The following is a 26,077-nucleotide window of genomic DNA, read 5'->3' on the forward strand; positions in this document are numbered from 1 at the left end:
AAAGGCTGTCTCATTGTAAAAGTCACAATCCTACATTTACATGTCTGTCCCTAGATTCAGGTTCTCTTTGAGTATTTTAAGTACCGCCTGCTCCAGTGACTCCAGTGTAAGAGACTGGGCTCAGTTGTCAGCAGCATGAATCAGATCAAGTATTTATCTTGCAAATTTACAGTTACTTCAGTGTGATAAAGTATGAGAAGTCTGCTGGTTTTGATTGGATCTTGCAATGAACATAGAGTATGTGGTCACTAATTTTTTTTACAGCGGAGTCCCTGCAGGAATATCTTTGAAGCCAAAGCATCCAATAACTCCATCAATACAATTTCACTGCACGTAATCGCATAACCTCACCAAGAGACAAACACCGCCAATGAGTTGATGCAAGACGAGGTGGAAGAGAGAGACTGAGCAGTCCACCTGGGGCAACTTTTACAACTTCTAATGACAATGACACCTTTAACTTGCTCCCCCCCCGAGGATGCTGTGTCAAACAATTTGCAGCGACATGTCCTGTTTTATGGTAGTAATAACATTGCTTCTCTGACTTGCCGGAGCACCTTTAGGTTTATATAGGTTGGAGTATCTACTGATCATAACTGCTTGTTGTTTCTTAGCTTACTTTGACTGGATGTTGCAGTGAACAAAGAGTTCAAACAAGAAAATCTTTAAAGCTAAAAAAAAACAAACAATAAATCAACCAATATCATTTACCATGAATGTTACAGCCAGTCTTGCATTTTGAGAGATATTAATATGTGAATCTTAGACTACTTTTTATTATATGCTCTAATGAACTGCCCAATATTTTAATTTAGTCATATTTTATAAACACAAACCCCAGTTTCCCACCTAAAATAAAAAAAACACTTTCATCAGTAGTTAGTTTGCATTTATTCACACAAAACATAATACATTTCTTCAATAAGGCAACACAATACTGTATATACATACAATGACTCATATGTATACCATGTTTTAAATTTATGTTACTTTGTCATTCTTTACTGTCACTACCAAGTGTAAATAAATAGTTTAGCAAGTCATGTAAAAGAGAGCCAGATGCAAAAACCTCAAAGTCAAACTGTACATCCAACGTAATGCTCCTTTACTTCCTGTAATATGTTGTCATTGCCAACCTGTTTGAGCTGATTTCTGAACACAGCTTAATGGTCCATTTACTTTCTGAAATAAAAAAAAGTGTACGGAAGCCCAGAGAGCTCAAAATACTGCAACTTACTTTGGAGCAACTTTAGAAAATATTCATCAAATATTCAAATCTGACAGATTTAGCAAAAATAATAAAAATGATAGCAATTATTCATGCATTAGGATACACAGAAGCCGCTGCAAATACAATGAAAATCTTTTTAGGGATCATTAAATATTGATGAGCATACCGTAGCTTGTTGCTTTTGAAGGTGAAAGATGATGTTAGTGTCATTTAAGTTGTGTCACAGTTTCATATTCTGTTTATATCCAGGTTTCTGCATTTATTCTGATGGCATTTCAGCATGTGGTTGTTTTCTCACATTGATAAATGCTGAAAAATCTTTTAGTAGTTTGCCTGCGTTCTTGTGTTTTCATTAGTTGCCTCGAATTGAACTCTTTGGCTCACCGTAACACTAACCAGCGAAATTAACCCGTTAATCCTTCAGCATCGGTCAAAAAACAACAAACAAAAAACAACAAGAAAAAATCTCAAATGTAAACCTCTTCACAAGCTGACATCATAAGAAGTTGCTGGAGTTGGTGTCCTAAATTATGTGATGTGTTTTCAGTGTGACGTGAGCATGCTGAATGTACCCCACCCACTGACGTGAAGTGAAAATGCCACTGTTAGTTCCCATTCTCTTCAAGACTGACAAAATCGTACGATCAGTTACAAAAATATAATTCTACTCTGCATTAACAAATGACACAAGTAATTAGTTCTGGTTCAGAAGACAAAGTTTTGAACCAGAAACTATGTGGAAATTAGAAAATGACATCAAGCAACAATACTGTAATTATTACCACTGTGTACAAAGCACACACAATGCCGCATACTTCACTATGATATATGAGCAGTACTAGATGCCACTCTGTTTTAGTCTCCTTCTGTGCATTTGATTGTGTTTTATGTCCTCTTGTTTTTCCTGCTTGCCTTTGCACTGCTTGATAAAAAGTTGGAAATCAAAGCTCCAAATGCTGATTAATTCATGACTTATATGTTCACACTTTTTTAACACTCTGTAGGATGAACTTTCCAAATAAAGTTCTTAATAACTGTATGTATTTACTGCATTAACAGTAAATCAATAAACTATTTATAACAAATTATAATGGAGCTGTAGCTGATTTAAGTCAGTATGCAAGTGTTGACTAAAGTCTTTGTCACCAACTAGGAAACTGAAAACATTTTAGCAACACAGTATAACATAAGTGTTAGCCTAGATAATCTGATAGTTTCAACATAATACACACTAAATGTAAACAGTAATTGGAGGATTTATAATCCACTTTGTACAATACTGTTTGAAAGTCTTAGAGCACTCATTTTTTTATATTGCAATATGGGAAAGAAGTGATTTAAAACCTGTGCAAACATACATGGAAATTCATCATGTAAGGCAAAAACAGGGTTTGTACAATTCTAAGCTTTAAAGTCAATATTTGGTATGATCACCTTTATTCTTTTACACTATATGAAATCTCTTAGAAATTCTTACTGGTAATTTCTTTAAGTACGCTTCAGTAATAGTTCTCCAGGCTTCATGAAGGTAATTCAAAGTTCTGGTTGGATGTTGGCTGGTTTTTGTTTCATTATCTTTCACAATGATCCCACAGGGCTTTAATAATGCTGAGGTCCAGACTCTGGGTAGGCCAATCCATGACTGATAGTGTTTCACAGGGTTTTTTTCCATTAAAGTTTTTACTGCATTGGCAGTGTGTTTGGGATCAATGTAATAATGAAAAATGAGTCAAATCAGGTACTTTCCAGATGGTACTGCATGGTGGATCAAAATCTGACGGTACTTTTCTCCACTCATGCTTCAGAATTTTTGGATAAGATCCCCAACACTTCATCCATACTCACTGTTGTGTCTTTGTTCTGACCTCAACCATATATAGTGACAAATATTTGAACCACCACTGATTTTCAGTCCAGTTCTTTGGTAATTTGGCATGCCTCAACCTTTTCTCAGCTGCCGTTAAGTTGCTATTGAGGCTTCAGTGAACAGTAGATGGATCAATAGATGTGTGCGGTCTTTGCAGGACTAATTTTTTTAATCTTTATTTCTTACGGGCATGAGTTTCACACATTGTTGATCTGCTGTAGACAGTTTTGGGGTTTTTTTTAGGCCTGCCCCTGCTGTTATCCAGTGTCCTTTTAAGAACGCACACTGTACCATGCTGAAATATGCCAATTTTGGGGGCGAATAGCTTTTTGAGGATAAACATGTTTTTGATTTTTTTTTGTTAAGCTGTCTGTTATATGTAGACACAATACTGGTTTATCCCTTGAGTTAGGACTTAGTTAGTTTATGTTTATGAGTAAATTATTCAAAAGTTGGTGTTAAGTGGCTTCACAAACAACAAGAAAACATTCCTGGACTGAAAATTAACAAAAAGACAAAGATAGAAAGGATGGAGAACTATTGCTCAAGACCACTTTAAAAATGACTAGCAAGTGTGGGTCCATATAAAGAAGTGAGGGATGGCTCAAAACATTTGCACAGTATTCTAACTATTAACATATGTGGACATGAAATAGTATTAGAAGTGTGTTATATTGTGTCTATAAATAATTCTTTGCTTATACAACACTTATGAACTCTTCATATGAGCAGATATATAAGCATATCTTAGTGTGTTGTAGTGTTTCATTATCAACATATGAGCGTATGATAAGGCAATGCAGTGACTATGATTGAAAAAAAGTTCACATGATTTATGTCTTTTAATTGTGTTTGATGTCAGGGCTTTGACCCCGACTTTAACAAGCAGCGTGACCTTAAATATAGAGATTTTGCCCTCAGTCTCTCAACATAAAAAAAACACACACAGACTTAAAAAATCTGCACACACAGACACACACTTACAGACACCTACATTTGGCAAGAAACACTTAAACAATTTCATTAATCCTTTATATGGTAGAGTACGTTCACACTGTGTAACAGGCCTATGAAAAGAGTGTAGTGGTGTGAAGAAAGAAGCAGCATCAATGCTACTCAGTTAACTGAAGCCACAACAGATATATGACTGTGTCATCATGTGTGGAGCTGAAATGGCTGGTTGAATAATTAATCACCTGACACCCTTAAGAAAAAGAAAATGCTTAAATGCAAATATTCCAACTTCCCAAATGTAACCACACGTCAGGTTTGCTGGTCTTTTATAATAGCATTTTTTAAATTTAGTTACACCTCACCATCTTTTTTCTATATTATCTTTTGGACTCTGGAAAGCTATAATTCCTACTGATAAACGTTTTGTCCCATGTATGACAAACAAAACAAAGTGAATACGGGAACATAGTTACACATTACCTGCTTCTGCTCTATACATCTTACATCTCAAGCTTTCTCACATGTCTAATCCTTTTTAAATTAATCCATTGCATATGAGATATATTAATATTAATAAGACCACGATGAGGAGCAAGGTGTGGAAGTGATTACACTGTACTGTACATCTGTACACATGTAGTAGCAGGCAGTATCCGAGTGAACACAGTATTTAAAACTGGCTACTTCGTTCTTAGTTGCCATGGAAACGGCAAGTGTCTCATGCTTCAAGTTGGACTAAAATGTAAACATTCATTTGTAGATTTTGATCTTTTCATCTGTGTTCATGTCCACCTTTATATGGCAAACAACAAGAAGAGAAAATCTGCAGTCTGCTCCGACAGATGAGATTCTCTCATTTCATCTCTTTCAGCTCTTCCAGGAGAACATTTCTCTACCAAACCCTGACTTCTGACCTCTCTATCAGGCGATAAAACACATCTTTCCTATCCAGCGTCACAAACAAGTAAAAGCCTCCAAGGTTCTGAAATGTTAAAAAAAAAAAAAAAAAAAAAAAAAATCAAAGTAGCCTTTTCCACATATTCGCTAAATTCATCAAAAAATTGAGCATACTCGTCCTTGACAAACACATGCATGCATTGCAAACACACACACGCACGCACACACACATCTCAGCTGTAGTTGTAGGTGAAGTTATATGAGCTAGGCTCCTTTGGCACAGGAGGCGGCGCTTCCGGGATCGTGATGTTCTCAAGGTCGAGGAGGCGGAGCTTCATCTCCATGCTGATGAGAGTATCTAGGTCACTGCGTGTCAGGTCACTGCCCATCTCTCTGCCCAGCAGCGCACACAGCCCATCAGTCCAGATACAATACTGCACATATGCACACACACACACAGAAACATGAAGGTGAAACACAGCCAAGTCTATATGAGGGAAAACATCCAAGAAGAGTTTTTTGTTTTTTTTAGATTAGCTGATTTCTGACAGCAGCTTTTAGGCTTTTAGCTGAAAGTTATACAACGAACACCCGGACCAGCCTCTTACGCTACTTTTGAAATATTTTTTTGTTTTACAATAATAAAAAAAAACCTGCATTAACACCCATTTTATCACCTTTTAAAGTCAATATAGACAATGTATTAGCAAACAGCTGACAGTTTACATAAGTGGCAAACACCGAACAACTTGGACTTCATTTGGAAGTGTTTCCATCCACCTGGCAAAAGTAAGTGCAATATTAACTCACATTCTGCTTTACACCAATTGCCAAGGGAAATATCTGGCTCTTTAGCTGCTGTGTTCACCAGCTGGTTGCTAACTTTATCTGTCTGCCGTTTAGTGCTGGGAAGGTAACATACAGCAAATCTGTCAGAGCTTATTCAGCTGCCTGCTGTCGCTGGAAATGAGGATGATGAGAGCTGTGAGACTAAGGCAAATCAGTAGATTTGCTGACTGTAAAACAAAGTAAAGAAGTTAATGATGCTAAAGTGTTCCACAAGGATGTGCAATTCAGGGGGAGTTAAAGCTAATTCTTTCCAAGCCCGCCACACCAGGTTTTAATAATAAAAATACTAATCAGTGCGGATTTAAGTTTTCACATGTGCCAAACAAAAGGAAGAACAGCTGTCGTGTTATCGTGCACATATGAGCTTACCTCGTATTTGTTGGGTGCAACAAAATTAAGTGTTTCATCGGGATCATAGAGGACAGAGAAGGCCAACTCCAGCACCTCCTGAGGGAATCAGCAGGTCAAACAGTTTCTACACCGAGCGGCAGCACAGAATTAAAGGGCAGCTATGAGACTAGAATGGCAATTAAAAAGAAAGAAAATGACACTACCTTGTTCTGTTTTAGAGCACTTTTCTCCTTCATATGAGGGCAGTCCTTCCCTGTCACCACAGACTTAATATCAGAGACAGGGACTGGGGAAAAACAGAAGAAACAAACACATAATCATATTCACCTATTAAGGTCAGCCTTGTGACGGACACGGCGTGCTCTGCTGGTGACAGTGTCATTGTCTGTGTTATGACAGACTTATTATCAGGCAGATGGAACCACTATAGTGTCTTACTCTTGTCACTGAGTAGCTCAAAAGGCACTTCACCCTGAGGTGACTCATCCAAGTCCCCGTAGTGCAGCACTTTGTGATTCAGAGAGAGTCTGCAGAACCAAAACTTTTCTAGATAAAAGAAGGGGACAAGGTGCATAGTTTACAATCAGCGCTCATTCATAAGAGCAAAGCGATTGCTCTGATGCTGTACTGTACCTTGCCTTCGACGGTTGCCCAGTTTACGGAAGCAGCTTCCCTCGCACAGCCGGTTGAGTCGCTGTTGCTTGATGAGCTCTAAGATCTCAGGCTGAATTCTCTCCCGCAACTCACTGCAGCACAAAAACGCAAAGAACACAGTTCGGATATGATTTAAAACTCCTCAAATGCTAGAGACCACAGCCGAGTACACAAGCATCGTGGGAAAGTCCATGTTGTCGTGGGCCCAGTGGCACCTACTGTGACAAACGTGGGTTTTAGGACAGAGAATGACTTAAGATTGGACAATCAGAGCAGTGCAGCTATATGGGTCGTGGGTCACTCTAAAACAGTGGTCCATGCCTTTATCAGAGCTCTGTCAGATTCCTGTAACTCTTTGTACATTGGTGAGTGCTCCCTGTCTCGTTTCAAGCTGGTGCGACTGCTGGATTTTAACTGGAACACGGAAGAGTCAGCACATTACTCCTCTTTTATCTTCACTGCTCTGAGTTCATTTTAAAATGAAGCCTGTGCTTCCTTATTGAAGTTCAATAAGGAAGATCTGTAATCACTCATCTGCCTGCTTTCCTGGGTGTTCAGCTGCTAGTCTGTTCTTCACATCACTACCATTTTCCCACGCTATCAATCTCAATACAGACACCATTACTGCAGTCCAATCCTCTTCTTGCCGGGTCTTTCAGCCAATCAGCTTCCACTCTGTGCGTGGAGGTGTAGAGGGAACAAGCCTTTTGCAGGTGCAGCTTTCAAATTGTGGAGTTCGTTGCCACTACACATCGGACCGGCCTCTTCACTGGCCATTTTCAAATTTGCTCCTAAGACGCACCTCCTCTGCTCGGCTTCGAGCCAATTTTTTTCTTCATTTATTAAATATTTTATTATAATGTATTTTTATTCTTATGTTTAGCACTTCAGACAGTGGTTGCTGTTTTTAAAGTGCTTTATAAACAGAGTTGGCTTGTCAACCGGATAAAGACGAAAGAGATGCCTCTTCTGGGAAACACTATGTGAGTGAGGTTTACCTCCAGCACCCGCCTAGTCTTGACCTTCATTTTGATCTCAGCAGCAACAATGTAAAGCTTCATGGTCATATATTTAATGCTATCATGTTGACATGTGTCCTAAAATGTCCAAACATATACACACAACCCAAAGAACTCAAAACTGCCTTCTCCCTGACTTTGCAGTAACAGGTGTTTCTAGGATCAGACACCACAACAGTCTGACAGACTTGCGAAGCAAAGGGAAAAAAAAATTACAGCCACATTCTCAACGCAGGTAATGAGAAAGAAAAGTAGTGTGGACACAAACTGACATGATGGGTGGAGACTGGAAATCATCCTGGCTCATTCGTTCTGACTGCCGCAGACGCAGAATCTCTGAATAGTTGAGGCCTCGCAGCTTAGTCTTCAGCTGGTCTATGGACGACGGTTTCATGGCCAGAGCTCTGGTGATCTGCTCACGGACCACTTGCATCACCTGGTGAGGGTTTAACCAAACATACACACAAAAGACGAGTAAGAAAAGATGACATACTCTCCCGAATGCTAACATGGGTACAGTACACCGTAGAGTAGTAACACTGGCTTTTAATGAACCCTCATTCCCCAGGGAAGAAGCTAAAACTGCTGACTGAAATATGTTTAAAAGGTATTAATATTTAAAGCACTCTATACACAAAACAGCTTTGTGTATCCCTGTTCATTTCATTAAATGTCTTTCAAGGTAGTAACTGTCATGCATTATTTAATAAACCGAAAACCTTTCAACTGTTTGCTCCAGTGAGCTGCTCGGTCACACAATGCAGAACACAGCAGCTACAGTAATGTGTGTCAGTGTTACGCCTGATAATCCTCACAGTGATACCTGTCAAACACAGTCTGCTCTGGATGGATGGTGTGTATTTGGTAATGATGAGCACCTACTGTAAGCGACCCACCTACTGTACTCAACATCACTGCACTTGGTATGACATTTGAGTGCTCGTGTTTACAATCGTACCGTCTTGTTAAATCATCATTTTAGTTAGGTTATGTCAGCGTGGTGACTTTTCCATAATTAGCACTTAATTATTTCAGATTACCACTTGAAAATTAGCTAATGAAGGAAAGTACAGCCGTGGCTCATAGACAGGTCTATGTTTTACAAACATTTTTTGCTGACATATTGTACAAAGTAAAATTCTTGACCTAATGATGGAGAGAAAAAAAAAACTGAGTTAAGGAACTGCCAAAATGATTCGCCAACAGAGAGGAATTCATGTGTTCTTCTGAAAAAAGAGAAAGTCGTGGGGATCACCAAAGTCATGAATATTCACTGTTTGGGTGAATCTGATTACAAAAATCAAAGCACACATTCCTGAACAATTTCTGTTTTTTTCGACAAACCAAGTAGTTAGCATCCACACCAACCACATGGATGAGAGCAGCATCAGCAGCCGAGTCCTGTGATCGACTGGTGGCGTGTACGAAAATGACCTGCTCTAACACTTTCCCATCTACCTCTACTGCTACTATCAAATAAAGACAAAACACAAACAGACATTCTGCTTCTTCTTTATTTCCCTCCATTGCTGAGTATTTCTAGCTTGAATGCAGTGCACCAGCACTTTGAAGTGACATTGTTCAAAACACAAACTCACTCAGTAGGGCTGACAACCAACACAATATTAATTATATTATATAACAAGACTGTGGTCAAGCTACTACGTTTTTATTATTGTAGAGAGCAATACAAAAAACACATTAATATTCTTATCTACCAACTTAATGTATTTGAATACGTATGACTGAATTAATCCAGTATTGTAACTTGAAGCTGTGTCGTGTAGAGCAGTGTCACGTAACAGTGCAGAGTCCAAGGTGCATGATTACAGGTGAGGACGAGAGAGTGTGGAGTTACTCTACTTCAAAGAAAGTTTTACCATGAAAATAATCAGTCTAAAGGGACTGGAAATAGATCAGATTTCTCCCATATTAGTTTTCCTTCATTTTCACATGATCAGATCAAATGATCAGGCACGGCGATATCTTAAAGACTTTACAACAACATATTAGCCAAAAGAAAGCACTCTAGTCTTAGAGCTCAGATTTACTTGTGTTTCTTTGAGTTTCTAGCAGTAGAATAGGAAATACAAATAGAATGGGAGGCAGAGCCTCAGGAGTCACACACTCTCTCTACTCCACAACACAGATAAATAAAGTTAAATTTACGTAAATATAATTAAACATGTATTTTAAACTAAACCCAGAGAATTCCATTTTCAATTATTCCCAGGAACTTCAAACAATCTGACTATATTATCTGTGTTTAGTTTAATTACACACAATTAACTATACTAATAGTACTTTTACTTCACAGAGTTTGAAAAGGTAGTATTTTGGGTTTGTAATGGCTGTCATATAAGTGGCTCTACGAAGAGGCTTGCACCATTGCACCATCCATCTATAAACCAATCAATCAATCACATGGTCTAACATGTGGCAGTATGGTTTATACTATTTCAAATGATATAAAAGGTTGTCTAGGGTGGAAATGTTGACATGTAAATGTGTTGTGTATGTTCATATCTGACCTTGTTGAAGTCCTCAGCTGTGGCTCTCATCTCCTTCCAAGTTTTATTAAGCAGCTGGATGCAGACACAGAAGAACTCCTCCCATGCCCGGTCATGGGTGAAGAACATGGGATGATAATCGTTGCAGCCTTCATTAGCTACACAGAAGAAAAGATTTCTAAATGAAAAACATGAAGCATGAGGGAGACACACTTCTTCCATATCACACCATTTTGCAATCGAGGAGCAAGTTCAATATAAAATTTAACAAAAATGTAAAAAACATTAAGGGATAGATGGACACTGAAATACAACAGCAACATATGCAAAGCTGCTTACGCAGTTCTCCAACTTGGAGTATCTCACACAGCATTCGAGTAAGTTCGATGGCACAGCGACCAAAAGGACACTCGTGTTTATCTTCTCGGCTGCTGTTCTCCAGAACAATCTGTCATGAGTAGGGAAACGTGTTAACGTGTTATGGAAGACTTTGGTGGCTCTGTAAACTCGGCAAAGTCATGCATGAGACCAACACTGACCCTGATGTACGTATCCTGGTGAACTTTGGCTAGATACAGCATGTTGTCCAGAGCCAGCATCCCTGGTGGCGTCTGGGTAAAGTCCATAGCTGGGTTCACGTGGTTCTGCATTTTAAATAGAGATAATGTGAGTGAAGAGACAGAAAGAATTGCACCAAACTGGGTCGATTTCAAGATCATTCCAGAAGAAACTGAAATCTCTAGCGGAGACTCACAGTGAAGCCCAGCATCTTGTAGTCCTTGGTGTACATGGCCTTTCTTTTCTCTGTGCCAGTGGGGTCGTTTTCTCCATCGAAGGCAATTCTGCGTAGCTCAAAAATGATGTCTCTCTGAGCCTGTGAGAGAAAAAACAACATGTTTGGAGCATATTAGCATAAACAGGAACACACAGCTGCAAAGGAATGAAATGAAAAAGGCAAAAAGGCTAAGTCAATCGGCAGAGACTGAATGGCTGTAAACAAGCAGTGGAAAAAAATACAGGAAAACTTTAATTTTCTGGTCCACTTGTTACACTTAAAGCAGCTCTGACAGTGCACACGTCACTGGTAGAAGGGTGTCTCTAATTACACTTTTTCAGGATCCCGCTATTTCCATTCAGCTGAACATGTTGCTTCTTTAAACATGCTCCAGACGATTAGATTACTTTACATTCAAATCACACAAACCACTGCATAGCAACATGGAAATAAGCACAAAATTCATTATTCCACTTTTTTACCTGGTCATTGGGATCCATTTTTGTCATCATCCGTTCTTCCAAAAGGTTAAAAGTCAACACCTGCAGCACATATAACTGATGTGCCATTTCTGCTTTGATTGGTCGATTTCCTCTGATGACGTGCTGGAAAGGAGGAGCAGAGGGATTTTAGCTGAGCCTTTATGATGGCTGCAAATTTGTAAACAAGCAGCATATCATATGAAGCAGAACAAACCAAAGCTACTGATGGAATATAACAAAAATGAATGGTATTATTTTTCTAATTAGAAGCAAGATAAGCATTTTTCCCACATACACCATGATTACAATTTTTCTGAAATAACAATAAAAAATAAAATAGCACAGACATTTATCTAGTAGATAACCAGGTCACACTAACAGTGCATGAAAGAGCACAATGGTGGAGCTGCTCTAGGACATTTCCTTATTCCAGGAGGCTTGAGTGCAGCACTTCCTAACTTGCAGCCATTTGCAGCCAGTTCAACCAGGCGCTTTCAGACAAATGCCAAAAGGAATCATTTTCAGAGGAGATTTTGTTCCACTTCATAGACTTGGCCCCATATCACATTTGCTGGTTCTGTGTCACAGCCCTGCAAGTGAGTAAAGCTTTCCATTTTCCAAATTGTGACCAGCTCTTTGTTCAAGGGTCAAAACCATCACCAAACGCCAACATTGTAAAGTCTCAAAGGAGGATGAACGCAAGTATTGTGTATCACCAAGGTTTTCGGGAGTTTTATTGGAAGTAGTTCCTGACACTTTCAATGGGAGTTGTTTAAAGTACTTGGAAAGCTTAACAGCCATCAAATGAAAGCTCTGCTACGTTTTAGTGTCTGAGTTTCAGACTTGATACTCACATTGAGGATGATGGAGCGCAGGTGTTTCTGAGCCAAAGAGCTTGCCATTTCCTGAGGGTAAAGACAGACATTACTCCACAAAAATCAATTCAGGAAAGATGATTTACTACAAACTAGAATCGCACCCAATGATAATTTTACTGACATCGGCCTATGGATAAATGAGAATTTTGAAGAAATAATCTAAAGCTAGATTTTGATCTATGGTTTAAACCATTTGCCTTTCGCACCTTCTGTAAAATATCTCACAGTCGGTGACAAGTCTGTCTGCTGGTGCAGCAAGCTATGGTTCTGGCTTAATTTGAGGGTTTATGCAGCGGCTTTCCATGACACAGAAAGGATCAGACAGTGAAAGAGAGGTGGAAAAGATGATATGAGCTAAAGAGGGATGTGTACTCACGGTGAGGTGCTGCTCCAGCGGGTTAGTATACTCCTCCTACGGGTTCAGAGTGGGAGGAGTAGTGTGGGTGTAACAGTAATGGAAATAAAACGTGCACGCACATGGACCATGAGATACATCACCGTCACAGCATGCAACGAAATAAGAACATGAAACAGCATCAAATAAAAATCAGCAGTGACACATCACCTAATGCACCCGACGTAAAGTACGTTTATAAACCATCACCCACGGCAGGATTTATCAACCCACAGAGTAGCAGGATGATGCTTAGAACTACCATTAAACATGCAAATCACTGAGGCTTACTGGCTGCACTCATGTGTGTACTGTAAACATGTTAGTCTCTTCTGATTCCTCCCTGCCTCTCTTCTTTTATAAGAAAAAAGAAAAACATCGAAAACTGATGCGGAGAGATCTATATATCTAAAAGCTGAGGTGCTACTTTATGCGTATTTGCTAAATGAGGTGAAAACTGGCATTTAGACGGTAATTACTGTAATGCCACAGCGCGAGCTAAACACAGGATGCATTTCTGCTGTTTCGCTAAGTATAATTGACTCACTTCGCCCTCCAGTGGTCAACAACAGCAACTGGAGATATATGAACATTAAAAGCCCTTTGCATACCGTTTCCTGTTACGGTAAAAACAAAACTGGTGCACTGCACAGTAAATTAAGGAAAATACTTTATCTTGAGATTAAATATAATTGAGTGTACACTTGAATTTTTTTAGAACTTTAAAGCTGAATGAGGACTGATGATTTTAGCACCTTTGCATTTGGGAAACTTTAAGTATAAACCAGGTGTTGCACATCTGCAGCTGCACAGCCTTAGTAACAATTAAAATCACTAAAACTAAAACTAACTAAAAAAGTAATATTAAAAAATGTAAGGTGTCATGTTTTGCTGTTGAAAAATCCTTTAAAAAAATGTAAACAGATATAGTCAATTTGTGTAAATGGAGGGTTTGTACTAACAGAGGACAGCGACAAGTAATTTTTTTTTTAGTTTTATCTAAATTCTTTGGCTTAGTTAAAACATTTTAATTGAGAGTTGTAACTCAGGAAGTAAAGCAAGTTGTTTAACTAATTGGAAGGCCGGTGGTGTGATCCCCAGCTCCTCTAGTATGCATCTCAAAGTACCCCAAATTGCCCAATTGAGTGTGTGACTGTTAGGTTAAAATCATGAATGCGTTTGTGAGACTGCATGAATGAGGCCTGTAGTTAGAAAGCGTTTTGCTCAAACCGAGTAGAAAACGTCTACATACTGTAAGTACTACTACATTTATTATAGGACATTATTTCAAGAAATGTTGTGTTTTCTATGTTACAATACAATTTCTGGCATAAACTGCAAATCAAAGTTTACATGGAGAACAATAATTTAGAAAAGCACACAACTGCATGTAAGGTGTATTAAACAAGGTTAAACTCTGAAGCATGCTGGAGTTAGGAGAGAGAGGACGGATGGCGGTGACAGGTGGGACAGAAACACTTCCATCTTCGGTATTTGTACATTTATCTGAACAACAAAAATACTCGAGATTCAATTTGTTTTTGTTCGAATCTCCTTGAATCAACTTAAAAACTGAAACTAGAAATAGAAATGCAATGTAATGTGATGTGATATATTACACATGAATAACATTGAGAAATGGAAAGAAGCTGCTTTCTTAAAACTCATTGTTTTCTGTTTTCCGACTTCTTTTTCTAAAAGACGCAAACAACCATCAGTCACTTGCAGATGGGTGGCCAGTTAACCTCACTGAGCTGCTCTGGAAAAACTGCAGCAAAACAAATGTACAAACCTCAAAGGAAAGTATCTGGAGTGAGACTGTCATTGCAGCGATGGCTGAATCCACAGCGTGACAGCTGGCAGACAGACGTCTGTTCGTGAAATTAGCTTTAATTGGCCTACTGGTGCGCACATTAGAAACCACGGTGAGCCACTGTCTGCAGCTCTCTGACACCACAAATGTTATGAATCAATGTCTATTATGTATAAGTGGATTTCTTTAGGATGAAATATGAAGATTTAATATTAGTATATCAGTTAGATCTGTTAGGTCGGTCCTTGTCTCTGTGCTGTTAGTGCAGTGCACCGACCTGCCGTCTGTCCTCTGGTGCCTTCAGGAAGAGAGCATTGATGAGAGCGATGGCGTACGTCTGGATCTCCTGGTTTGACCTGAAGGAATATCCAGCAGCGCAACAACCAGTTAGAAGTAGCATGCTCTGCAAATCTCCACACAGGAACAAAACTAGAGGCTAACTGCATAAAAAAAATAGTCTAATTACCATTAAAACAAACACCTGGGATGGGTGCAGGATTTTTAGAAGCGTCTTCTTTGCACCAGTCTTTAGTTTTTTAGTTTGCTATGTGACATTTTTCTAAACTTTGGCTTTACTCCAATAAAAAGACCAAAACCAACTTTGAGTTTATCGTAACAGAAAATGCTTTTTGATCTTATACCTAATATTATTAGTGAGGCATATATGATGTGGATATGTACATAGGAGGGATAATGGATATACTGGACAAAGTATGATGACTATGGAGCTGCCAGGCAGGAGGAAAAGAGAAAGAGCACAGAGAAGATTCATGAAAGAAGTGAAGGAGGACATGCAGAGGGTTGGTGTGAGAGAGGAGGATGAGACAGGGGTGACATGGAGGCAGATGATGCGCCCCCTAAAGGCAGTATCCAAAAGAAGAAGATTCATTTTCATTATTTCATAGGGCTCCACTGTCGTTCATAATACAAAATGTATCATCGTTATAACTAGCACAGAGATTTGATTTGATTTCGCAAGTGACTCATATGCAGTCGTGCTGCTGTGAAAACTCACCAGAGCAGGCATGTCAAACTCATTTTACATCGTGGGCCACATACAGCCCACTTTGATCCTAAATGGGCCAGAACAGTGAAATTCCCCATCCTGTCAGTGGAAATACGTTTATCTACACATTTAATCCCTGAGATATATGTAAGAAACAGAATTAAGCCCAAGTATTTGGGGTTAAATTGTGAGAACAGTAATAATGGCCATGGAGCAGGTTTTTATCAGTAGGAAAAGCTGTAAAACATATGAAAATGTATGCTCTCTTTGCCTTGTTCTTAAGTGAAAGGCCCCATCCAGTGGGCTGAGAGTCTGCATCGGGACAATTCTGGGCCCCGGGCCTTATGTTTGACACTTGTACACTTGAGCAAACAGAGCAGATTAACTACTTAAGGTCACCACTAACATTCACACCAGGCATTCCTTCATCTGATTATAACGAAACTGGCAGCCTGATACATGCAGTAAAAGTAGTTTCCATCACCACTATGGGGTTCTTGGTTAGGAGTTCTTTGAGTTTTGGTTAGTTTGGTTGGTTCATGGTGTTTTCAGCATTACTTACTGCGTGATTCTTCAGCTGTTTTCCTTCCTCTATGTTCCCTGACCCCCTTCCCTTAATTAGTCACCCTGCCCACCCTGTGTATTCAGGTTGTATGCTTTCTCCATGTCCTGTGTTCGACCCCCTTTTTGGGGGTTTTGTGTCCTCCTAACTTGTTGGTTTTGGTCTTTTCATGGGAGTTCTCAGCAACAACAAAAATCTTATAACAGCAATGCTGTTTGATTGGAATCATCTGTGCACCCATACCCATCCACATAAACAGAAACAAAACTCACAGCAACTTTTTCTATCCAGTCACCCCACACTTCTATACCCTCCACTTTCCCCCATTTCAGAGCGCAGGAAGCCCCTGTGCGTGTGTGTGTGCTCACACTTGCAGGTGCCCGATGAGCTGTCCCACGGTGATCTCCTGTGCCACCCGATGGTAGAGGCTATGGCTGTTCAGAACCATGCTCTCGAGGATGGCCAAGGAGCGCTGCAGGATGGACACGTCCACCATCGGCTGGTTGACGTAGCCCGCAATCTAAGTGAGCACAGAGAAAACCGGTTAACACAGAGAAACAAATTTTGTTTCTTTGTTTCATTTCTTGGTTTATTTGGTTCATTTCGACAAAAATCGAATAGAATATTTTTATCCAGTACAAAGAAAACAAAATCAAGAGTTCTGCAAAATTCTCCCAAGTGGCTGCCAAGGCTTGGATGAAGTTTTCCAGAGAAAACTATTTACATAAACACAGAATGAGCTCCAAATTATGTGAGTAGTTGCTCAGCAACAGTACCCACACATTTCTGGCATTTGTGTAGAAAAAGAGGTCAAAGAAAAAGTGCAATTAAAGAAAAGTGGAACGATAAAAAGGCATAAAAATGACCGTCCTTGAAGTTTAGTTTTGTTTTCTTATAGTGGAAAGTTGTACAGTGGTGTTTCACTGAAATGAAAAATGTGTCCTATGAATTGTTCTTTTGTTGGAAGAAGTACCTGCTTGATGAAGGACAATGAGATAAGGTCCCAGGACACAATGCCATGATCCATTAGTTCCAGGAAGGCAGTGAGAGTGAAGGCCAACATTTCACCAAAGCTGAAGAGAGTGAAGTACAGTCAGGGCAGGCCTTTCAGATCACACGTTAAAATTTAGATTAACTTTACAGAAATCCTGATACGAGGGCAGACTTTAAAAAGCCAAAACTTATCTTTTTGACTAAGTGGCTTTATTTGACCTCCACAAGTAATTCAACTGTAATATATAAATAAAATCACTAAATGAATGTGAACTGAGCTTAAAAGTGCAAGTAGTGGATTTAGAGGGAAGCAGCAAAAGTAAAGGAAACTGATGTTCTTTAAAAATTGCTAATAGCCTTAGCAGTTTACAGCACTGCCATTAAGCAATGCCAAGCTTTGCAAATTCAACAAAGATGATACAACACACAGTCATCGATCAGCTCTGTGAGCTGTAAAAAACAAAACAAAAACGTTACCCCTCAGCCTCCTAGAACAGCGGTCCCCAACCTTTTTTTGCGCCACGGACCGGACTGGCTTTTAAGGTGTCACGGATAAATACAACAAAATAAAACCAGTACTGGTACCAAAAAAAAAGAAGATTTATTCATAACACATGGGAAAAGACCCAGGGAAACAGAGTTAACGATAAAACGATAAATAAATAATACTAAAAACTGATAAAAACCCTAAAAACCATAAATTTCACACCTGAGCCTCAACTTTCGCGGCCCGGTACCAAACGACTCACGGACCGGTACCAGTCCGTGGCCCAGGGGTTGGGGATTGCTGTCCTAGAAGATATACCTATGGTATTAATTTCAAAATCTTACATCACCTCCTTCACAAGTATCAAGTAGTATAAGCTTTTCAGAAAACTTGACCTCTGACCTTGAGAACAAGGCCACCAATGGTATCAGTTTGAAAATCCTACATCGCCTTGTTCTCGAGTTATCGCATTCACAAATGTAGGTGTCCATGCCTCCTGCACACCTGACGGTTGACAAAAAGATCCCAACAGACTTTCATGGCTGAGGGGTAAAAAAAACTCACTGAGTGCCGCTCTCCACAAGACGAGCCAGCGTCCCAATGCCTTCCATGTTGATGAACTCTGCAGCAAAGGTTGGATCTGCAGAGAGCTTGGCGAGCTCCTTCAGAGCCTCGAGGCGAGCATCGATGCCATGGGACTGGATCCTCTCCAGGAGCTGGCGAGCAGCACGAGCCTGTCAGAGACAAACACGATCAATCAGTGTCACGATACCTTCATCACCTTGTCCAGGTCACTGAATTTACTGTAAACATATATGGAGAAACTTATAGCCCATGTGGAATAATACATTTTAATAATTTTCTATTAGCTACAATAGCAAATGTTAATGTGATCTTTTATGAGACCAGTGTCTTATAAACTGCAAGATATATACACTAACCTTTTTTTTAGGTACACCTTGCTTTTATTATATAACTAAAGATCAGCAGTTTCTGAAATACTCAAAACAGGCCTGTCGAGCACCAACAACCACGCCTCATCCAAAGTCACTTAAATCATTTTTCTTCCCCATGCTGATGCTTCATTTGAACTTCAGCAGGTCATCTTCACCATGTCTACATGTGTGAATACACAGAGTTGCTGCCACGTGATTGGCTGATTTAATGTTTGTAGTAATGGCTATTATTGTTAACAGTGAGTGCACCTTATAAGACATGCAAAACATAAGCATTTAATATATTTTTGTATTTATTTTGTCACACAAGAGAGCGCTTCTCCAGCAAATGTATAGCTATGGCACTTTCAAATCAATGCCACATTTTTCACTTACAGGAGAAATTGCTAATCGAAGAATGGTCCCGTTCTTGATGTCGCCACGACTCTGAAAGGATTAAAACAGAGTTCAGTATCGATTCATAAAGTCCTCATCTCAAGGTTAGGAAGAAAACAATGAAGCTCACCTGCTCAGTGATATAAAGCTGAGGACCATCAGCATAACGCAGGGCAAACTGCTCTGAGCCAGACAAAGACCAGCTGGAGACAAAAGCAGAGAGAAAATGTTTGCTAAAGAATTAATATTCAATATCAGTTTTGCATACTAGGAAAATAAAGAAGAAAATTAGTAGAACACACTGTAGAAATGTAATGCAATGCAGCATACTCTGGTATGCATGAACAAAAGGTTGCTCGAAGTCAGATTGTTGCCTTCAGCAGTTGTATTTACACGAGCAGCAAACACGAGAGGCTGTGGAGGAGAATCACTCAGTGGGTGTTTACAGTAAAGTGCAAAGAATTTTCTGTTTCAGATGGTAAAAGGAGGCAGTGGGTAGATGGAGCCAGGCTAAGAGCTGGATGGGTGGGATAAAATCTGTAATAGCCATCACTTAGGTGCAAAAAAGTCCAAACACAACAATGGGGGTTAGAAAGAGGTGAGTAGGGTTATGTGTGGTGTTACAGCAGTAAGTGTGGTCATCATAAGCATTTTCTCATGTTTAGCTTTTCCACATAGACTTTCACGACGCAGATCTAAGAGAATGACATGTCTCATCTTTTTTCTGGGCTTTCACTGCTTCTTAGCTAATGTGCTCCTTAGATCTTCCATTTGATTGAGCTATCTGTAATAAAGCTTTCAGTATTATAATTACATTCTACTAATCACCAAAGTCGAGTTCATTATAGCTAACACTTTAGAAACTAAATAAATCTCAAATATTTTAAGTAATCCTACAGAACATACCTTTGGAAACAATTAAAACATACAGGAGTAATACTTACCCATCACATACTTCCCGAATTATTGAGGACAAAGGTCTTTTCTGCCAAGAGGGGAAAGAAACTTACAGACTTGAAAAATTCAACATTAAAGGACTTAAAGGAATCATGAATCATCACTCCTCACATGGCACTATCTATCAAATCTGCCAGTTGGGGTACTTTCGTATTTTGCATACATGAAATTTTCACATTAAAGCCGCACATAATTTCCTCCCCTTTAATTGTTATTCCCATTCCTTTTATGCACTTTGTTTATTCTTCACTCAACTCTTTACAGCCCACGTGTGTTTATACACCTCTCTGCATTTAATCATTAGTTATTATAAATCTCTGGCTCTCTTCCACAGTGTGTCTTTTGGCCCGTCTTCCTCCCCTCACCTCCCAACCACTCATGACACATGGCCACCCCTCCATGAGCCCAGTTCTGCTGGAAGTTTCTTCCTGTTAAAAAAAAGAGTTTTTCCTTCCCACTATTGCCAAGTGCTTTCTCATAGGGAGTCATCTGATTGTTGGGATTCTCTCTCTGTTCCTGTAGGGTTTTTACATTATAACATAAAGAGCCTTGAGGCGACCCGTTGTTGTGGCACTACATAAATAAAACTGAACTGAATTGAATGATTCACTGTAATAGCTAGAGGAAGATAAGTTCTTAGAGGCATTGTGAGGATTTATGTCATTTGCCGTAGTCATGCATACCTGGTCCATCTCTATTAGCTGAGCATTGGCACCAGGCCATTCAATAGCCACCTTCACGATGTCAGATGGGGGAGGCATGGCCGTGTTTTAGTTAGTACCCTGTAGAAAAAAAAGGAAAATAAATAACACCAGTCATTCAGAGACTTTCTGAACCACCACATTTAAATGTTACTCTTCAAATAAATGATGATTAAAAATACAAAGAACTGCCTTACTGAGCTATGTGGCTCAAGAGTCAGACAATGAGAATATTAGTATGAATCTGGGGTTGTACATCACCTAACTGATAACTGTTGAAAGCGTCAGTCGCTGTCACAGCTCTGCTGCATAAACCTCTGTGTCAGCTCCCCTGTGAACATAGAAAAACACAGCCTGGTCATGCAGACCCAAAAGCTCAATTCGCTCAGTTGCTGCATTTTCTCTTCAGTGAACTGAATCTGTCAGAGAACAGATCAATAAGCATGACTGTTTCACAAAACCACCCACACAAACACACACACACACACACACAGTCACATAAATATCTTGGCTGGGTCAAGCTTTCTGCCAGCTGAGTCTGGTCTGCTGAATTATGTTGCCCTTGACATATCTGCATATTATTTGCAAAGCATAACCTAATTACCTTCATTTCCAGCTCGCTCTGCACCCTCTATGCAAAAACATTATTACACCGGTAAATTATTACAGTTTAGTTATTACTGAAACGTCTCTTTTATTACCTTTTCACATTTTGTATTTTGGCAATGAAGAAGTAAAGATAAATAGAGCTTGTACGAATCCAAAAACTGTGTGGAAAATGGTTATTAATTGGAACAATATGGGATGTTACCTTCTGGCCATCTGCTCCGTTTGAACTCAAATTCCTTTATAACGCTCACTCTCGTGTAGCCTGCGTGTTTGCAGTAATTTAGTTTTTATAACTGTTCTGACTTTTATTTGCACTCTTGTTTAGTCAGGCCTCACCTTTAACACCTAATTTCAGCAGAACACCGACGCTTATTAAACATATTTTTCACGATCTGCAACAAAAAAAGCTTGACGATACAAAAGCAGGAAGAGCACAGCAGGGACCGGTCTTTGGCAACACACCGATATCCCCCTCTGCTCAGACACGAGGCGAGCAGGAAAAGCCATCTGATTGGGAGACAGCTGTAAAGAAAAGAAACACTGCTGTTTCCCAAATGGCTCTTTGCATTCAGGGTGCTTTCAGGATACAAAGCGCTTTGTAAAGCTCAGCTACTCATTTGCGAAATAAAGCACTGCCCTACATGGGAGACAAACCTTTGTGAAACGAACTGAACCAACAACTGTATTCCCTAGAGATTTATCGCCGTAGTGATATTTCCAGCACAGTCTTTCTGAAGAGTTTGAATGTTTGTTCTATAAATACGTTTGCCTGCCATTTTATATGATCAGTGGATGTGATGTCTGACACCGTGCTCCTTTGATCAGTCACGAAATAAAGCACAGTTTGTTCTTGAGTTTAAGTTCATTCTTTAGAGAATGCAGCATGAGCTGTCAGTATATCACTGCACTGCAGATGCCAGCTTCTCCTGATCAAAGTTGGGATAAAGATTTAAGCTCTTGTACTTTAAATAATTAGCATGCACAAATCCTTTCATCTTTGGACCAGGGGATCACTCAACTGTGATAGTGTCAGAACAAAGCTTAACAGACTGATATACAGCATTAACATTTACATCAAGTAAACAAGTTATCAGTGGAGTCTGAAAATACCACTGAGTGAATTATGCCTAAAATAAATATTGATTATGATGAAGAAAGAGGAAAAATTAATAATACATGACAGAATACTGGTTTTGCAGACTGTCCATTATATAATCTCTGATCTCTAATATCTGCTAAAAGGCCTGTTCTCTTACAAAGAAAATATAATAAAAACATTTTCCACATGTTCTTGTACTGATGTACAGCACTAGAGTTGGCATAATCCCGGTGGGCCGACGCACTTTTGGGATGCGCCGACAGCAGTCCATTTGTTCATTTTTATTACTGACACTGGATCTCCCAGTCAAATCTCTTAACACGACCGGCTCTTCCCCTACCGTCGCTGTGTGCTCACGCAGCTTGTAGAAAAAGTTTTGTGTGGAAGAAGTGGCGATGGTGGAGCTGAGAGAAAACAATAAAAAGAAACTAATAATAGATACAGCAAATTAACTGCTGCTAGCACCAGCTGTGGAGAAGTGAGGAAGAGACAAGGAAAATTAAATTAACGTGGTAAGAAAATACACAGAGGGACATATTTAGAAAGGGAGAGATTCAAGGATTCAGGTAAAATGACCATGAGCCACTACTAATAGCTAAAGCGTAGCTTTTAATTATTGTCACATGCTGCAATACGACTGCTTCAATATCCATAATCAAACTTATGCCATCGGCCAGGGATGATTTTTTTGTCCCAGTCCAGCCTCCAGCCCTATTCAGCAATGACATGTGGCTAAATATCTGCACAAACAAAAAGTATCTGTTACTATAAACCAGGTGTCTCAAACTTGTGGCCCGCATATTGACGTTATCTATGACCACATCTCAAAAGTGCTCTATTGGACTGAGACTGTGGAGGCCATTTGAGTACAGTGAGCTCATTCTCATGTTCAAGAAACCTTTTTCTTGAACTGCTTCCAGTTTATCCTGCTTGAAGCAGTCATCAGTATGTGGATACACTATGGTGATAAAGTGATGGACATGGTCACCAACAATTCTCAGGTAGGCAAAAAATATCTCCCATTCTATGACACCAGCTTGAACTGTTGATACACAGCGGGATGGATCCCGGCTTTCATGTTGTTTATGCCATTTCTGACCCTACGACCTGAATGTTGCAACAGAAATTATCAGACCAGGCAATGTTTTTCCCATCTTCAATTGTTCAATTTTCGTGTGAATTGTAGCGTTAGTTTTCTGTCCTTAGCTGACTGAAGGGGCACTCAGTGTGGTCTTCTGCTGCCAGAACCCATCTGCTTGAAAGTTTGACATGTTGTGTTGGCGTTCAAAGACATTCTTCTGAAACCGAAAAAGTCAGACAGAATTTAGAATCAGGTATCCCTTGTGCTTTTCTTACTAAACATCTCCAATTATATTCTGTAGACAAGGTTTGTGTTTTTAGTAAATCATCTCCATTGGTGGAAAAGAAAAAACACAATTGTTATTAATAAGCTCTCTATGGATAGTCTATAGATCGGCGTAACTTAGGTATGTCAGTCATTCAAGCGAACCAGAGGTGCACTAGAGGTAGGCAGCTTGGTCCAAAAAGCAATAGTATCAGTACCAACACTGGTATTGGTATTGAATTGATAATAGCACAATAGCATCAATACTTTGTTTTTAACCTCTATGTTCAGTATTTTGCCCACTGAACTGTGTTAAATACATTATTTTGGGGGATATTATAAAATATGTCACATTTTTTGTGTTGAATGTCACATCTATTTTATTTATAGCCCATAGGACATTTAGACATCAGAAGTTGAACCAAAGTCCTTTAGAAACAGACACGTTTACATCACAGGTCTTCATAAAAAATGAAGCGTGTTTTATTTTGTTAACTAATTATTGCAGAAAGTAAAAATCACAGTGGTGATTAAAATGTGCTCAGAATTTGCAAACTGATGGTGATTCACCTCATAAGTGATGACACGTTGCTCTCCCCTACATAAGCTGCATTTCTAAGTTAAAAGTATCGGTATCGGCAGTACTGGCACTGTATTTACTTGTGATCGATACCCTTTACTTTATCCCACAGGACTATGCATTGACTACACCTGTGTTTCTCCTTCCTCGACATTTCAAAATACCTGCTGGTTTTGTCCATTTCTGGTGACTGGGCACAGAGCAGACATACTGATGAAAAGCGATGGGAACTATTTTCTTTCCACTTTCTGCGGGCCTGTCATTTGGCTAGTATGACTGGATTCGCGGCTGCCGCGCGCACTGGGAGCTTTTTATTTGGCTGCACGCGCTGTGGTGGTAGCTTAGCAACTACTGCTAAGAAGCTCAAGCCTGAAAAGAAACCCAACAGTGTGGTCGGAGCCTAAATTCAAAAGACTCCCAACTTTTTGTATCCCCCCGGCGCCACCAGCTACTTCTCACCGCGACCCGGATGTTTCTGACGCCATTTTACTGTGGTTTTAAATGTGGTTCGGGGCTCCCATCCAGGCCGGTGGGCATTAAAAAACGGGTTCACACACGAAAAACTGAGAAGCGCCTAACTTTGATGACAGCTAGTTGCCTACTTGATCGTGCGCAGTGGCGCCCCTTCTGGTTATACGATAGCTGCTGTCTGAGGAAAAAAACAGCCTTGGTAATTTTTCTTAAAAAAAACAATTAAGGCAAATTTATCTTCTGGTTGCCCAGAGTGCGATAACAGTCATCCTCTGGCAATTAAGAAGGCTGATGTCTTCTTAGCAGCTCATTCTCAGCCATCATTAATATAACCATCCACGCTTGTTTAATCAGAAACTTAAACTTAAAATGTTTAAAGCGTAATTGTTGGTGATCGATTAGTCAGGATCAAAGCTGTGGTTAACAGAAGCCCACCGACTGGTGCATTGAAAGGCTGCATTTGCAACCTTGTGATGTTTAGCGTAATCAATCACAACTCATGATCGTGTCGTTTCTTTAATTAAACAGCGGCTAACGTCTCTTGCTGTTCTCTGCCTCTGATTAATAGCAAACTCACTCGCTATTACAGTGAGCACCACCGTTATTCCTCAGAAGGCAGCTAGTGTTATTCAATCATCCAGCCCAGCCTGTCCCCGTCTTCTCCTCCATTGCAGTCAGGATACAGCCCGTCACCCGAGCAGAAGATGCTCACCGGCTTCGCCGGAGGGTTTTAACGAGGGGTACTTATCTGCTAATGTCATACTTGGTGCTACTCACCCCGTGTCCTGGCCATCGATGGTGCTCTCGGTATCTCCCTCTGTCCCCAGTGAAATCCTCGTGAAAAGGAGACGCGGTTCCACGCCTTGTAGGCGGGACACCATGTCACCGTCTGCAAATGAGGCAGGCTCCTCATCATTTGTGCACTCTCTATCTGGCGTCTCACTTTAACCCTTACATACTGTTCATATTTCACTGTGTGGTCCGGATAGCTACCGAATGGTTAATTACAGATCAATTTAGAAAAGGATAAATGGTCTGGCTTTAATAAATACATTATAAATCTTTAATAATAGTTTCAGAGAGCGGGGAGAATGGATCTTTTAGGTTTTAAAACAATTATTCTTGGAGAAGACCATCTGTTTTCACACAATGTCATGCCCTGTTTTATCCAAGATACGAAAAAAAAAAAAAAAACAGCCATAATGATTTAAATGGATTTCATTAAAAGTGAAAATAGGAGGAACTTTCTGGAATCGTTGGGA

General features: G+C 39.7%; 1 protein-coding gene across 7 annotated transcripts; it reads right to left on the reverse strand.

The window, feature by feature from the left end:
* Positions 1–867: 867 nt before the first annotated feature.
* LOC146386904 (engulfment and cell motility protein 2) lies at positions 868–25,714 on the reverse strand. Of its 7 annotated transcripts, none has more exons than XM_084928117.1 (24): positions 25,593–25,705; positions 23,555–23,717; positions 20,978–21,042; positions 20,694–20,792; positions 19,998–20,038; positions 19,184–19,256; positions 19,054–19,104; positions 18,287–18,456; positions 17,216–17,315; positions 16,611–16,762; positions 14,952–15,030; positions 12,844–12,879; positions 12,444–12,494; positions 11,590–11,712; positions 11,087–11,206; positions 10,872–10,976; positions 10,672–10,780; positions 10,354–10,490; positions 8,095–8,258; positions 6,783–6,895; positions 6,588–6,695; positions 6,353–6,435; positions 6,168–6,245; positions 868–5,383 (listed from the first exon to the last, which is right to left on the reverse strand). In XM_084928117.1, exons 4-24 carry the CDS (start codon positions 20,769–20,771, stop codon positions 5,183–5,185), a joined length of 2,172 nt encoding a protein of 723 aa, XP_084784243.1. In that variant the 5' UTR covers positions 20,772–20,792; positions 20,978–21,042; positions 23,555–23,717; positions 25,593–25,705; the 3' UTR covers positions 868–5,182. The 7 variants fall into 7 exon arrangements, with proteins under 7 accessions (XP_084784243.1, XP_084784241.1, XP_084784242.1 ...); XM_084928115.1 differs by having other exon boundaries at positions 20,973–21,042; XM_084928116.1 differs by lacking the exon at positions 23,555–23,717 and having other exon boundaries at positions 20,977–21,042; positions 25,593–25,714.
* Between the last annotated feature and the right edge of the window lie 363 nt (positions 25,715–26,077).

The sequence above is a fragment of the Perissodus microlepis genome, chromosome 5 (genome assembly GCF_051167445.1).
Source record: "Perissodus microlepis isolate ML-2025 ecotype Zambia chromosome 5, ASM5116744v1, whole genome shotgun sequence".
Taxonomy (NCBI): Eukaryota; Metazoa; Chordata; class Actinopteri; order Cichliformes; family Cichlidae; genus Perissodus; species Perissodus microlepis.

Coding starts and splice junctions, on each gene's coding strand:
- LOC146386904 (XM_084928116.1), bottom strand. CDS start 20,771: ATGCCTCCCCCATCTGACATCGTGAAGGTGGCTATTGAATGGCCTGGT. Junction 19,257..19,997: donor ATTCGGGAAGTATGTGATGG/GTAAGTATTACT, acceptor TTTTGTCTCCAG/CTGGTCTTTGTCTGGCTCAG. Junction 5,384..6,167: donor TTGCACCCAACAAATACGAG/GTAAGCTCATAT, acceptor GCATATGTGCAG/TATTGTATCTGGACTGATGG.